This window comes from Rana temporaria, chromosome 13 (assembly GCF_905171775.1).
Source record: "Rana temporaria chromosome 13, aRanTem1.1, whole genome shotgun sequence".
NCBI classification, from domain to species: domain Eukaryota; kingdom Metazoa; phylum Chordata; class Amphibia; order Anura; family Ranidae; genus Rana; species Rana temporaria.
In genome coordinates this window covers 28438289-28451447 of record NC_053501.1, presented here as the reverse complement: position 1 = coordinate 28451447, position 13159 = coordinate 28438289, and the positions used below count along the sequence as shown (strand labels likewise).

Sequence of the window (13159 nt, the reverse complement as noted above, 5' to 3'; positions counted from 1 at the left end):
CCAATAATAAAATTTGACAGAGGGTCTAACCTTTCCCCATGCCAAAAATGTTTTGCCTAGCGATGCACTTCCCCTTTTTTTATTTTTATTTTTTTCATCTTGGGATTTATTTATTTTTTTGTCTGATTTAAAAACAAGAGGCGCTCTTTTGAAAGTGCTTCTGTTTCTCCACAGGCTTCCTTCAACGGTTTACAAGAATTGTGTGCCCAGTGATCTACTTTTCTTGGGCAAGGGTCAGTTTATTCTTCTGTATCAGTACTACTACCTTTGCACTTTTGAAAAGATGCCATGATCTTGCAAATCTGTCACACCTATACTTGGATGTTAACACAAAGCTTTGTTAATAGACTTGCTGGTATGGATAAAAAAAACAAAAAAAAACACAAAGTAGCAAAAGATCTGCTGAAACATTTATTTTCCTGGAGGTGCTAGTCATGTGATCTTTTGCTGAAGGGGGGGGGGGGGGGGCATTGATTAGGTATGATTGTATACATTGTTCTATTGGTCCAAGCAGGACCAGTGTATCTACGGAAAAATATACCAGAACTGGAATTCATTTCACTTCAATGTGCTGGTGATAATCAAGTCACCACTGCACCTGTTTTTTGGTCCATTTCTATACAAAGTGTGTTGGATTATATATATATATATATATATATAATTATAGTGTGTGTGTGTGTAACTTTTTTTAAAAACATTTTTTTTTTTTCTTCATTTTGAAATCATGGGGTGGGGTGGGCTAGTAGTTAATGAGTAGATCTTACTTTAAAGTGTTACTAATTCCACAACCATACAATCAGTCTGCATATGCAGTAAAGCATGCTTGTTATACTCCCTGTGGAACGTAAGGGGTTAATCCTCTGCAGTGTGTGTCTGTGAAAAAAAAACGGTTTGGTCCTTTCACCTCTGATCCTTCCCTCCTTCCAGTGTCTCCAATCTATTTCCTGATAAGACAGTGGCTAGGGGACAAGTTGCACATGCTCAGTTTGGTGTGTGTTTGGCCCTGTGCCGATCACAAGCGCACTCCCATCAGTACTGTCCAGACAGAGGGTCAGGGGCTATGCAGCCTCATAGGACACAGTCAGTGCAGAATCAAAACTCCTACAAGCTTTTACCAAACATTGAGTCCCAGTTCACATATATGCAATGTGGGAACCAGCGCAATTCCAGTGTGGGTTCCCGCATGGCATGTCGCTCGCTGGCGGTTCACACTGAGATCTGTGAACCTCTGTGGGTGTCAATGTAAAGTTAATCACACCCCCAGATTGGATTGCAATCTGTCAAATGGTACAGGAATCGGATCGCAAAAGGGTCCTGCACAATTCTGGTGCGAATGAGATGCAATTTCAACCATACGGTTTGTATGGCTGAATTTGCATTGCACAGATATCGCATGTGATCTGCATTGCAGTGCGAATCAAATGCAATGTCTGTCATTGCACAAGTGTGGACCCAGCCTGATAGAAGTCACAAGACTGCTATATACCGGTGATGAGAAAAGGCATTTAGCAGTTTATATTTACTAAAACGATTGCATTACCGTGTTCTGTAGGAGACCAGATATAGTGAATGCAGGCTCCTGGGTTTAGTAACACTTTAAGTATTTGCATTATAAAATATCTACTTTCTGTATCAGATTTATATTTAGACTTGGTTGCTATTTACCACATCCTTCATTGCCTCCTACCCCATCCATCCAGTATTCAGCAAATTTTTCATTTGGACATACCCTTATGATAAGATATACATCTGTGAAGATGCAGCACCAGACTGCAGATATTCCCTAACCCCAGCAGAGCTTCAGGCTGGGGCTTCAGCTGTGAATTCCGTGCTTCGCTCCTGTCACTGCTTGTGACAGTTTTCAAGTGGCTGTCCACTCAGCTGCAAGTAATTGTTGCTTGAAGCTGAACTGCCTCTGTAAACACATGCGTGTCATCCTGTCATGACGGTTTCCATGGGTGCAGCTGTCCGGGCGCCTCTTGTCCTCCCTTATGTGTAGTAGGTTGTTTCAGATGCCTATCGGCCAGAAGAAGCCAATCGCAAAATGATAATAAAGATTGGTTTCACTGTGTGGGATTTTCACCTGCTTGGATGCAAAAACTTTTGAGGATTCGAGGAAAGCATTTTCCACTCTCCTCTGTAGTCAGGGGGTTGGTATTGTATTATTTGGGACACTAAACTACAGTCCCATAGTCCAGATGTTGGCTTGTCCAGTTGATTTAGGTGTATCCAAACCCTTAGGCTGGGTTCACACTGGAGATCACAGCAGCTCACAGCAGGACTTGATGCGTCTCCATTCACTGTTTCAGGTCCGATTTTTAGCCTGAATTTTGGGCTGAATTGGAACAGAAGACGCACATGACTCTTGTGCAAATTGGCAGCGAAGCCGCTGCAGAGATGTGTGAACCGGTTTTCGGCGAAAGATTGTCGCAGTATCCGCTGTGATCTATGCCATGTCCAGCCCCTCCTCCATTCCCCCTACTGTCTTTTGGGAGACACACAGGTCCCAGAAGACGGCAGGGACCGGTCAGAACGCAAAGCACGACTCTCGCATGCGCAGTAGGTAAACAGGCTGTGAAGCCCCAAGGCTTCCCTTCCTGATTCCCTTACTTAAGATGCCGGTCGCCTCCATCCGGAGCAAAGGGATGGGTTGGCTTCGGGTGAGGACATCGCGGGCGCCCTGGACAGGTAAGTGTCCTTATCTTGAAAGTCAGCAGCTGCAGTATTTGTAGCTGCTGACTTTTTTTTTTTTTTTTTTTGCAGGCGGAACTCCGCTTTACACTGTGGACTATATGTGAATCGCACAGAACACTCTGCGGTTCCTGTGCTGTTTACATGCAAAGTTCTCTGCTGTGCAGTTTTGGCCCATTTATTTAGCATGGGCTGAAATCGCACCGCAAGTGGTGCATGCACTACTTTTGGAAATGCACTGCAACCGGATTGTATGGTACCTCTTTATACCATGCGATCTGGTGCGGTTGGAAAAAGCACTGCAATTGCACTTTGCCCTGACACCCACTGCAGATGGCAAGTGCAGTGTGATTGGAATGCGGTGCTGGAAACCAGTCCAGAACATGGGTTTCCTGCGCGGCATTCTAGTGTGAATTTGCATATTGAATATTGCAACACAGGGAGAGATCATGTGATTAAAGCGTTCAGATTTTCTGACTGCAATCGGTATGAGGAAGTTACTGGTGTGTGTGTGTGTGTGTGTGTGTGTGTGTGTATGGAGATATAATCTATCTCTGTGCATTGGTTTTTGTTTCCTTGAGTGACAAAATAACTAGTTAAGGCTACTTTTACACTGGGGCGGTGCCGGTGCATTGCCATAAAATGTGTTTTGCCATGAAATGTGATGGTCCGCCTCCATCACATCCCATTGGCTCACTCATGTCATGTGACATATAGACACGTCATCAGTCTCAGCTAGGCTATCATAGAGAGAGGATCTCCTCTCCCTGTGATATGTTCAGCTATATATGTGGATGAGTGCTCAAGTGTCGCCCCTTCACCTCTTCTGCGCCTGCTCCTTCCATAGAACTGAGAGTGATACCCGTGTAACCAAAAGATAATATAAAAGTCCTATTGGAGAGTATGGGGGATTTCCAGGGTGCAGAATCCAAGAATCAAAGCACGGAGCTGGTATATAGTGTTAGGAAGGAGAAGGCAGTGTGATATGCACAGCTCTGTGAGGAGCAGCCTGTGTTGCAGTGAGTGCATTGCTGGTGTAACAATGTATAGAAACAATGATCTCACACACATCTATAGGCTGCCTCTCCCCTCCTCCTGCTCTCAGGCTGTGTGGCCAGCAGCATACACACACCATGGGCAGCCTGTATAATGGAGCAGCCTCCCATCTGCCTGCCCCCCTCTCCTCTCTCTTAGCCCTTTGAAGAGCTGCACGGGGGCTGACCTCCCTGGGTGTGCGAGTAAGCTACATTTACTACTACAGCTCCGTGCAGCTTCAGCTATTACAGGGAGAGGAGATCCTCTCCCTATGATAGCCTAGCTGAGACTGATGACGTGTCTATATGTCACATGACATGAGTGAGCCAATGGGATGTGATGGAGGCGGACCATCACATTTCATGGCAATGCACCGGCGTTGGCAGTAAAGCAAAGCTCTTTGGTGCTGCTTTTCGGGCAGTAGCGGGGTGTTTTTAACCCTCCAGATGGGGGTTAAAAGTGCCCATAATGTGGCGCTTTCGGTAGCGGTGCCCATTTATTCCAATGGGCAGATGCAGTTTGAGAGTGGTGTATACACCGCCCCAAAGATGCTGCTTGCAGGCCTTTTTTTCCCATCCTGCAAGCGCACCGCCCCAGTGTGAAAGCACTCGGGCTTTCACACTGGGGTGGCTTGAGAGGCAGTTTTCATGCACTTTTTACAGGCGCTATTTTTAGTGCTGAAAAAGGCCTGAAAACTGCCTCCATGTGAAAGGGGTCTAAAGTTTAAGTATGGCTCAATTTACACATGGGAACCAACCGCTAAGCTACAGATGAGTGCAAGATCATCTCTTAATGCTCTTAGTGGTTTCATTGCACAGTGCTACTGAAAATTAATCTGTGTTATATTTTTCTTCCCTGGTTCCACCCTCTTCCCTCAACAACATGCTAATAAATATTTAAAAATAAAACCCTTCTGTTTTTAATTGCATACCTAATTTTGTTCCAGTGATTTCATCACTAGGTTGCTCCTCTATGCAATTCAAACAGATCAGAGCTGGTGGGAGGGTTCGACAGGTTGATGTACAAAGCTTCCTAAAAACATCCCAGCATCCAGCCCCACTACCTCTCAAAGTGTTACTAAACACACAACTGTAAAATCGGTCTGTATATGCAGTAAAACATGCCTTTTTTTATACTCCCTGTTGAACCTAAGAGGTTAATCCTCTGCATTGTGTAAAAAGGCTGTTTGATCCTGTATGCACAGATCCAGGAGTTCCATTGTACCCTGATACCTTCCTGATAAGTCGCTGCACATGCTCAGTTTGTGTATTGCTGGAGAGGTGTGTGTTTGTTTGTTTGTTTTTTTGTCTTGGGAGGGTGCATGTGATTGGCTCTGTGCTGATCACAACTATCAGAGGGTCAGGGGTCCTGAATCCTGATAGGACAGCTCAGTGCAGTATGAAAACTCCTCCTGCAAGGTATTTAGTTTTATATTTACTAAAATGATTGTATTTCCATGTTCTGTGTATTGTGGGAGACCAGATGTAGTGCATGCAGGCTCCTGGGCTTAGTAACACTTTAAGAGCCCTCGGCCCTGCCGCAAGTTATGCAGATGTCAAAATGCCTTAGATTGTCAGCCTGGAGGAGTGAGCATTCCTATGCAAACCACCCTAAATAATGCCAACATGTGGTGCTGAGCCTTCTGTGATTAACAGAACAAAAATCCAGTGAATGAAAGGTCTGAGTTGCGGCACTTATTCTCTGAGAGAAAAAAAGACCTGGATCAATGTATATAGTCTTAGATACAAACGGCCCTTTAACCACTTAACAACCGAGGACATCATATGACGTCCTCGCCTTTGTGCTTTGATATCTGAATGATGATGCCTGCAGCTAAAGGCATCATTCAGATATCACGGTCTTCAGCCGCCGATTCTCTGCACGATAAGAACAATCAAAGCGGCAGTTCCGCAGCTTGAGCGTTCCCCCACCGCCATCCGGTGCTTCTCCGGGCTCTCCCGTGCCATCAGGGGCCCGGAAAGCGAATCGGCCGGCGCTGGCTGGGAAGCATAGAGATGACTGGTGACCAGATGGTCGCCAGTCATCTCTGACCGTCGGAGGCCCGGGCGCGACGTTACGCCCAGTACCCGGAAGTAAACAAAGCCGCAATCGCGGCTGTCGGCATGAGATCGGTCAATTTTTATTTTTTCACAATCTCATGCTTGTAAGCTTGGGGGAGAGATGTGGGGTCTCTCCATAAAGAGGACCTGTCACACACTATTTCCTATTACAAGGGATGTTTACATTCCTTGTAATAGGAATAAAAGTGATCCAAACATTATTCATTTTTTTTATACTTTAAAAAAAAAAAAAAGTAAAATAAAAATTAAATTAAATTGTATTTATTTTTTTAAAACGCCCCTGTCCCCGATAGCTCGCGCGCAAAAGCGAACACGCATGCAAGTCCCGCCCACATATGTAAACGCCGTTCAAACACCACGTGTGAGGTATTGTCGCATGCAACAATTCTAGCACTAGACCTCCTTTGTAACTCGAAAATAGTAACTGTTTTTTTGGTGTGTGTGTGTTTGTGTGTTTGTGTGTGTGTGTGTGTGTTTGTGTTTGTGTGTGTTGTTTTTTTTTTTTTTTTTATTAAACCGTTTTTTTCCCCCCCAAAAAAGGCATTTGAAAAATGATTGCGCAAATACCGTGCGAGAAAAAAAGTTGCAATGACCGCCATTTGTCTGCTAAAAAAAATATATATATATATAATGTTTGGGGGTTCTGATTAATTTTCTAGCAAAAAATTGTGATTTTTACATGGAGAGAAGTGCCAAAATAGGCGCCCCGGTGGTTAAGGGTAACCATAATGCTGATGTGGCCCAATGCTGAATTTGAGGTGGAAGATGCTGGACATCCTCCAAGCAGGAAATGAGGCAGACTATGGGACCCTTTCACACTGGGGCGGGAGGTGTGGTGGTGGTATAGTGGCTCTATCCTGTCGGAATTGCGGCGGTATTCAGCCACTAGCGGTGCGGTTTTAACCCCCGCTAGTGCCCAAAAAAGGTATAATACCGCCCACAATGCGCCTCTGCAGAGGCGCATTGCCGGCCTTATAGCCGCCGTTTCCCGTTGCTTTCAATGGAAATGAACGGTGGAGGAGCGATAAACGCACCGCTCCAAAGATGCTGCTAGCAGGACTTTCACATTGGAGAAACTGCCTCCGCTGTTTCAGGTCAGTTTGCACTGCAGGCGCTATTTTTAGCGCAATAGTACCTGCAAACTGCCCCAGTGTGAAAGGGGCCTAAGGCTCGGATAACACTGCTGCAATATAGGATTTGACTTGTGAGACCCCAAGTCGTATGACGTGTCAAATTCAATGTTTCCTTGTATGAGCCGTGTTAATTGATACTACATACATCGCTCTGATCTTGGAAAAGATCACTCCATTTCAGCCCTTGTACAGGCTCCCAAGTCGGATCAAGTCAGAAGTTGCAGACAAAGTCGTATGACTTTGCCATCACAGCAGTGTGACCCGAGCCTTACGGCAACTTCTGATGTGCACTGGGAGGGGCTCAGTGTTCACTGAAATCGGAGTAAGCAATTTCAGTACAAGAGAAAAGTCCATACATGTTACTGAAAAGTAAGGCTGGAGTTCAGCCTTAATAGGACAGAATAAGAGTGCTGGCTTTGTGTATGAATACCGATGGTAAATGTATAACAGATGGGGTGTGGGCTGAAAATAAGCCATTCCCTTGTGAAAAGGCTCAGTACATTCTGCATATTAATAACACATGGTTTTATGTCTTTCAGTGCCCAAGATGTATGCATTGTGAAGCAAAGTTTGACTTTATTAACAGAAAGGTAAGCAGTGCCGTCTGATATGCCAGCCTATATTGAAATAAAGTGGCCTGATTCCCATCTTTGGTCTTATGCTGAGAAGTGTTGTCATATTAAAGACAAAAGTGCTTACTCTGGAGTGGACCATTCCCATTGAGTTTGCCAAATCTCCATCCGCTTTGCAAAAGCTCCCTTCCCTTCTCCACAGCAGCTAATGCACCACCCCCATACAAACCAGCCTGTTGGATCAATACTTTCTGTTCCTGCAGCTCAGTCTTGGACCCCTTTCATACTGAGCGCCTGTGCTGTTGGCACTAAAGCACAGAGTGTTTTAATGGCGCTTTAGTGCTGTTTAAGCTGCGCTTTTACGCTGCTGTTAGGCCACTAGAGGGGCGCTTTTAACCCCAAAAAAAGGGTAAAAAAAACTCCAGTTTTGCAGCGCTTTGAAACCGCTGACCATTCATTCCAATGAGCAGGGCAATTTGGGAGCACTAAATACAGCGCTCCCAACCCACCCCAAAGATGCTGCTTGCAGGACTTCAGAACGTCTCTCAAGCGCAACGCCCCAGTGTGAAAAGTCGCACTTGAATGAATGGGATGTGGTTTTTAGGCACTTGGCAGAAATCCGACCCAGTGTGAAAGGAGTCTTGGGTATAGAGTCCTTTTTGGTATTGCAATCTCCCCTTGGCCTGGCATAATGTGGGTGCGGTCTTTGACTTTACACTAGTCTCGATGTGCTTTTTTAGTTCCATAGGGTTCAGTGAATTACTTTGTTCTTATCTCTCCTCTAGCACCACTGCCGTAGATGTGGTAAATGTTTCTGTGACAAATGCTGCAGCAAGAAAGTGCCTCTGCCCCGCATGTGTTTTGTGGATCCGGTGCGCCAGTGCGGGGAATGCTCCATCATTTCACAAAAAGAGATGGAGTTCTACGATCGACAGCTTAAAGTGCTGATGAATGGTAAGTAGGCAAGCTAAAGTTCACAACTGCTTGTTAAAGCGAAGTTCTACCCAAAAGTGGAACTTCTGCTCATCGCATTCCTCCCCTCCTCCGGTGCCACACTTGGCACCTTACAGGGGGAGGGGGACAGGATACTTTGACAGGTATCCTGTCCCACTTCTGGGAGTCCGGGCCACGAGGCCAGTAGGAGAGATGAGAGGGCCTCGCGCATGCTCAGGGTTCCTGGCGTGAAGTCGAAAGGCCACACTGCCTCCGGGTACCCTTACCCGCAATGGCGGTGGCAGCACCCGACAGCTGACGGAAACATCAGCTGCGTGGTGCTGACATCGCTGGGCTCCAGGACAGGCAAGTGTCCGATTATTAAAAGCCAGCAGCTGCTGTGTGTGTGTGTGTGTGTGTGTGTTTTTTGGCAGAACACCGCTTTAATGTGCGTTGTGGTTGCAGTGTATAGAAAGTAATCTGCCTGCTGCATCTGTAGTGTGGGTTCTAGCAAAACGTGCATTGCATGTCAAGTGTGCCTACACTGCATTTACAACAAAGAAATTCTATAGGTATGAGTACCAAGTACTGTCAAAGTTGTGAAGGACCCCAGATAAGGTAAGGGGTTGAAGCATGTCCTTTGTGGAAACACTCAACGGATTTTATGAAGACTTGTGTACAGCATTTTTAAGCGTTTTTAAGCTTTGGCATTGTTTAATTACTTAATAGAGAAGAATATTATGTTTTTTCCTCATTTGTTGCTTTGTTTGTTAGCTTTTTTTCATCTGCTTTAATTAATATATATATATATATATATATATATATATATATATATATATATATATATATATATATATATATATATATATATATATATATATCTCTTTTTGTTTGGGGGTCAATTTATTAATTATGAACTTATTTTGTAAGGTTGGGTTTAATATTAGGTTAGGAGTTATTGATTTTTTTTTTTTTATTGTTATTTAATTATTAATTGTAGTATTTATTTTCATTTATTTATTGCATTTGAGCAGAAAAATGTGTTTCTATGCACTTCAATGGAACAAAAAAATGCTTAATAAATGCACAAATCTGCCTGATTTGAGCTACAAAAAAAGCTCCAGAACTCTTCTGATCTTCAGGTGTTTGGCTTCAAGCCTGTATTGGGAAATGTTAACCATCTCTATAAAATAATCAAAAAAAAAAAAAAAATTCTCCTTTTAGCGTTTTGGAGCTTCAAGCTCAAAAAATTTGTAAATGGAGCCTTTTAGTGAACCAATGGTGACAAAAATGGCTTTAGGAGAGATGACGGCGCAAACGTTCCAAGCAAACCTTTTTATTGTAGAGTTCGACTCCAACAAAAAAAACTTCTTTTTTTTTTTTTTTTTTTAACCACTTGCCCACCAGGTAAATTCTGGCACTTCTCTCCTTCATGTGAAAATCACAATTTTTTTGCTAGAAAATTAATCAGAACCCCCAAACATTATATATTTTTTTTTAGCAGACATCCTAGGGAATAAAATGGCAGTCATTGCAATACTTTTTGTCACACCGTATTTGCGCAGCGGTCTTACAAGCGCACTTTTTTTGGATAAAAATCACTTTTTTGAATTAAAAAATAAGACAACAATACATTTTGCCCAATTTTTTTATATATTGTGAAAGATAATGTTACGCCGAGTAAAATGATACCCAACATGTCACGCTTAAAAATTGCGCCCGCTCGTGGCATGGCGTCAAACTTTTACCCTTAAAAATCTCGATAGGCGACGTTTAAAAAATTCTACAGGTTGCATTTTTTGAGTTGCAGAGTAGGTCTAGGGCTAGAATTATTGCTCTCACTCTAACGATCGCGGCGATACCTCACTTGTGTGGTTTGAATACCGTTTTCATATGCGGGCGCTACTCGCGTATGCGTTTGCTTCTGCGCGCGAGCTCGTCGGGACGGGGCACTTTAAAAAATTTTTTTTGGGTTTTCTTATTTATTTTTATTTAGTTTTATACTTTTTTACACTGAAAAAAATAAAATAAAAAATTGATCACTTTTATTCCTATTACAAGGAATGTAAACATCCCTTGTAATAGAAAAAAGCATGACAGGTCCTCTTAAATATGAGATCTGGGGTCAAAAAGACCTCAGATCTCATAATTAGACTTAAATGCAAAAAAAAAATAAAAAAATAAAAAATGTCATTTTTTCAAATGACAAAAAAAAAAAGTTTCTTTAAGAGGCTGGGCGGGACTGACGTTTTGACGTCACTTCCGCCCAGCAGAGCTATGAGGACGGGTGAAGGAGATTTCTCCTTCAGTCCCGTCCCCGCTCAGCTGCCGGACACATCCGATCCCCTCCGCCGCTACCGACGGCTCCGGTAAGCGGCGGAGGGCGCGGGAGAGCGGCGGGACCCTCTCCCGCCACCGATAACGGCGATCTCGCGGCGAATCCGCCGCGGAGACCGCCGTTATCGTGTACACCACCGCCCCCTGAAAAGATGAATGTCTCGGTTGTGGCAGCAGCTGCTGCCGTTATCGAGATATTCAACTTTAAAAAGGAGGACGTCTTTTTGACATGGGGCGGTGGTCAAGAGGTTAAGGTTAGAATATCTGTCCAAAAAAAATGTCGCACAGGAGGAGCCAATATCGTATACAATCCCCAGCAGCTAGCAGTACAATGCCCCCCTGGTATCTAAAGACTATCCCAATATTTAATCAGTCTCCCGATTGACTATAACCTAATATGCTATAAAACCAATCCAAAAAAAAAATGAGGAATAAGGGGGTGTTGGGGCACATTAATGAATAATATATTACGTATAAATAACATTTATACTTGGTGCAAAAATTAGCCCATTAATATAATGTGCATAATAAAGTGCATCAAAAATCAAAATAATAGTGCTAATAATAAAGTGAATATTCTTGAGGAAATGCAAAAGTAGCAATAAAGAATAAACATAAGATCTTCATGCAGCAAATTCCAAAAAATAGTGGTCCTCAGTATATAAATCCAAACTCATGCAGAATAAATAATTATGTCCATAAAGTTCAAAAAGTGCAAAGTGAAACAAAATTATAATTGCATTCCACCGCAAAGTGACATGTGCTCCACTCCAAGTGACCCCGTTCTCACAAGCCTCTCACCTCAGCTGGCTTGTAACATAAGCCTCCCAGTATCAATGGCAGCAGCAAACCATCATGGATTGAGCACTTCCAGGGCTGACGATGTTCCGGCAGCTCTCAATGATGGTACAAGACCCCCAGGGGTGGATAAAAGACAAAGAGGGGCTCCATAGTGCAGTGATGTTTTAAAATAAAGATTTATGGACATAATTATTTATTCTACATGAGTTTGGATTTATATACTGAGGATCACTATTTTTTGGAATTTGCTGCATGGAGATCTTATGTTTATTCTTTATTGCTACTTTTGCATTTCCTCAAGATTATTCACTTTATTATTGGCACTATTATTTTGATTTTTGATGCACTTTATTATGCACATTATATTAATGGGCTAATTTTTGCACTAAGTATAAATGTTGTTATATTTATACGTAATATATTATTCATTAATTAGTAAGCGCCCCAACACCCCCTTATTCCTCATATGTTATCGGTGTGTGAATACTATTTTAGCTGTGGCTGCTGCTAGGAATTTTTATTAATTTACCACCATTTCTCTTAACTTATTTTTTATTTTTGTTATGGTGGATGTGTAGTTTTATTATATTATCTTTAGCTGTTCTCCTTTTGAGTGTGGTTTGCGCATTAGTTCCCCCCCCCCCCCCACAATATTAATTAAAAAAAAAAAATACTTTCTTAATTGGTTTAGGCCAATATATAGTCTGCTACATATTTTTAAGAAAAAAATCCCAAAAAGCATATATTGATTGGTTTGTGCAAAAGTTATAGTCTACAAACTATGGGATAGATGTATGGCATTTTTATTTTGTGTGTATGTGTGATTTATATTATAGGAACCAGTGACATTGTTACAGTGATCAGTGCTAAAAATAGGGGTTGACATCAGGGGCGATCAAAGGCTTGTTATACTCCCTGTGGAAACTAAGGGGTTAATTTTCTGCATTGTGTAAAAATGCTGTTTTTATCTCGTCTTCTCCAATCATCCCCATCTTCCATTGTCTCCAACTCCTCTCTGGATAATACAGAAGGTGGGGGAAAAGCTGCACATGCTCAGTTTGGTGTGTATTGCTAGAGGTGTGTTGTTGTTGTGTGTTTTTTTATTTTTTTCTTGGGAGGGTGCATGTGATTGGCACAGGGACAATCAGCACTGTCCATACAGAAGGTCAGGAGTCATGCAGTCTTATAAGACCGTGAGAGCAGCATGGAAACTCCTCCCACAAACTTTAACCAGACACTGATATAAGTCACAAGACTGTTATATACTGCTGATAAGAAAAGGTATTTAGCAGTTTATATTTACTAAAACAATTGCGTTTCCATGTTCTGTGTACTCTGGGAGACCAGATATAGTAAATGCAGGGTCCTGGGTTTAGTAACACTTTATCCTTCCTACTGGCTGCTGTTTACTCAAATATTTAAAACGCTGGCAGTTATGGGATTGTACAGCAGAAGCCCTGAACATCATTGTTAAAAAGCAGAAAATAGAATCACCAAATGAAGTCCTAATTTTTCAATGGGTAGAAAATAACTGGGGTAATCTGAACGACAAGTCTGTATACTCCTAATACAGTTT

The 13159-nt window shown here is 42.7% G+C and overlaps 1 protein-coding gene across 2 annotated transcripts in view; it reads left to right on the top strand.

The window, feature by feature from the left end:
- ZFYVE21 (zinc finger FYVE-type containing 21) overlaps nucleotides 1-13159 on the top strand; it is a 47035-nt gene that overhangs the window by 17950 nt on the left and 15926 nt on the right. For both annotated transcript variants that reach the window (XM_040332358.1, XM_040332359.1), the window contains exons 2-3: nucleotides 7480-7530; nucleotides 8298-8466. In XM_040332358.1, coding sequence (XP_040188292.1) covers nucleotides 7480-7530; nucleotides 8298-8466 — 220 coding nt within the window. The remainder of the gene's footprint in view (nucleotides 1-7479; nucleotides 7531-8297; nucleotides 8467-13159) is intronic.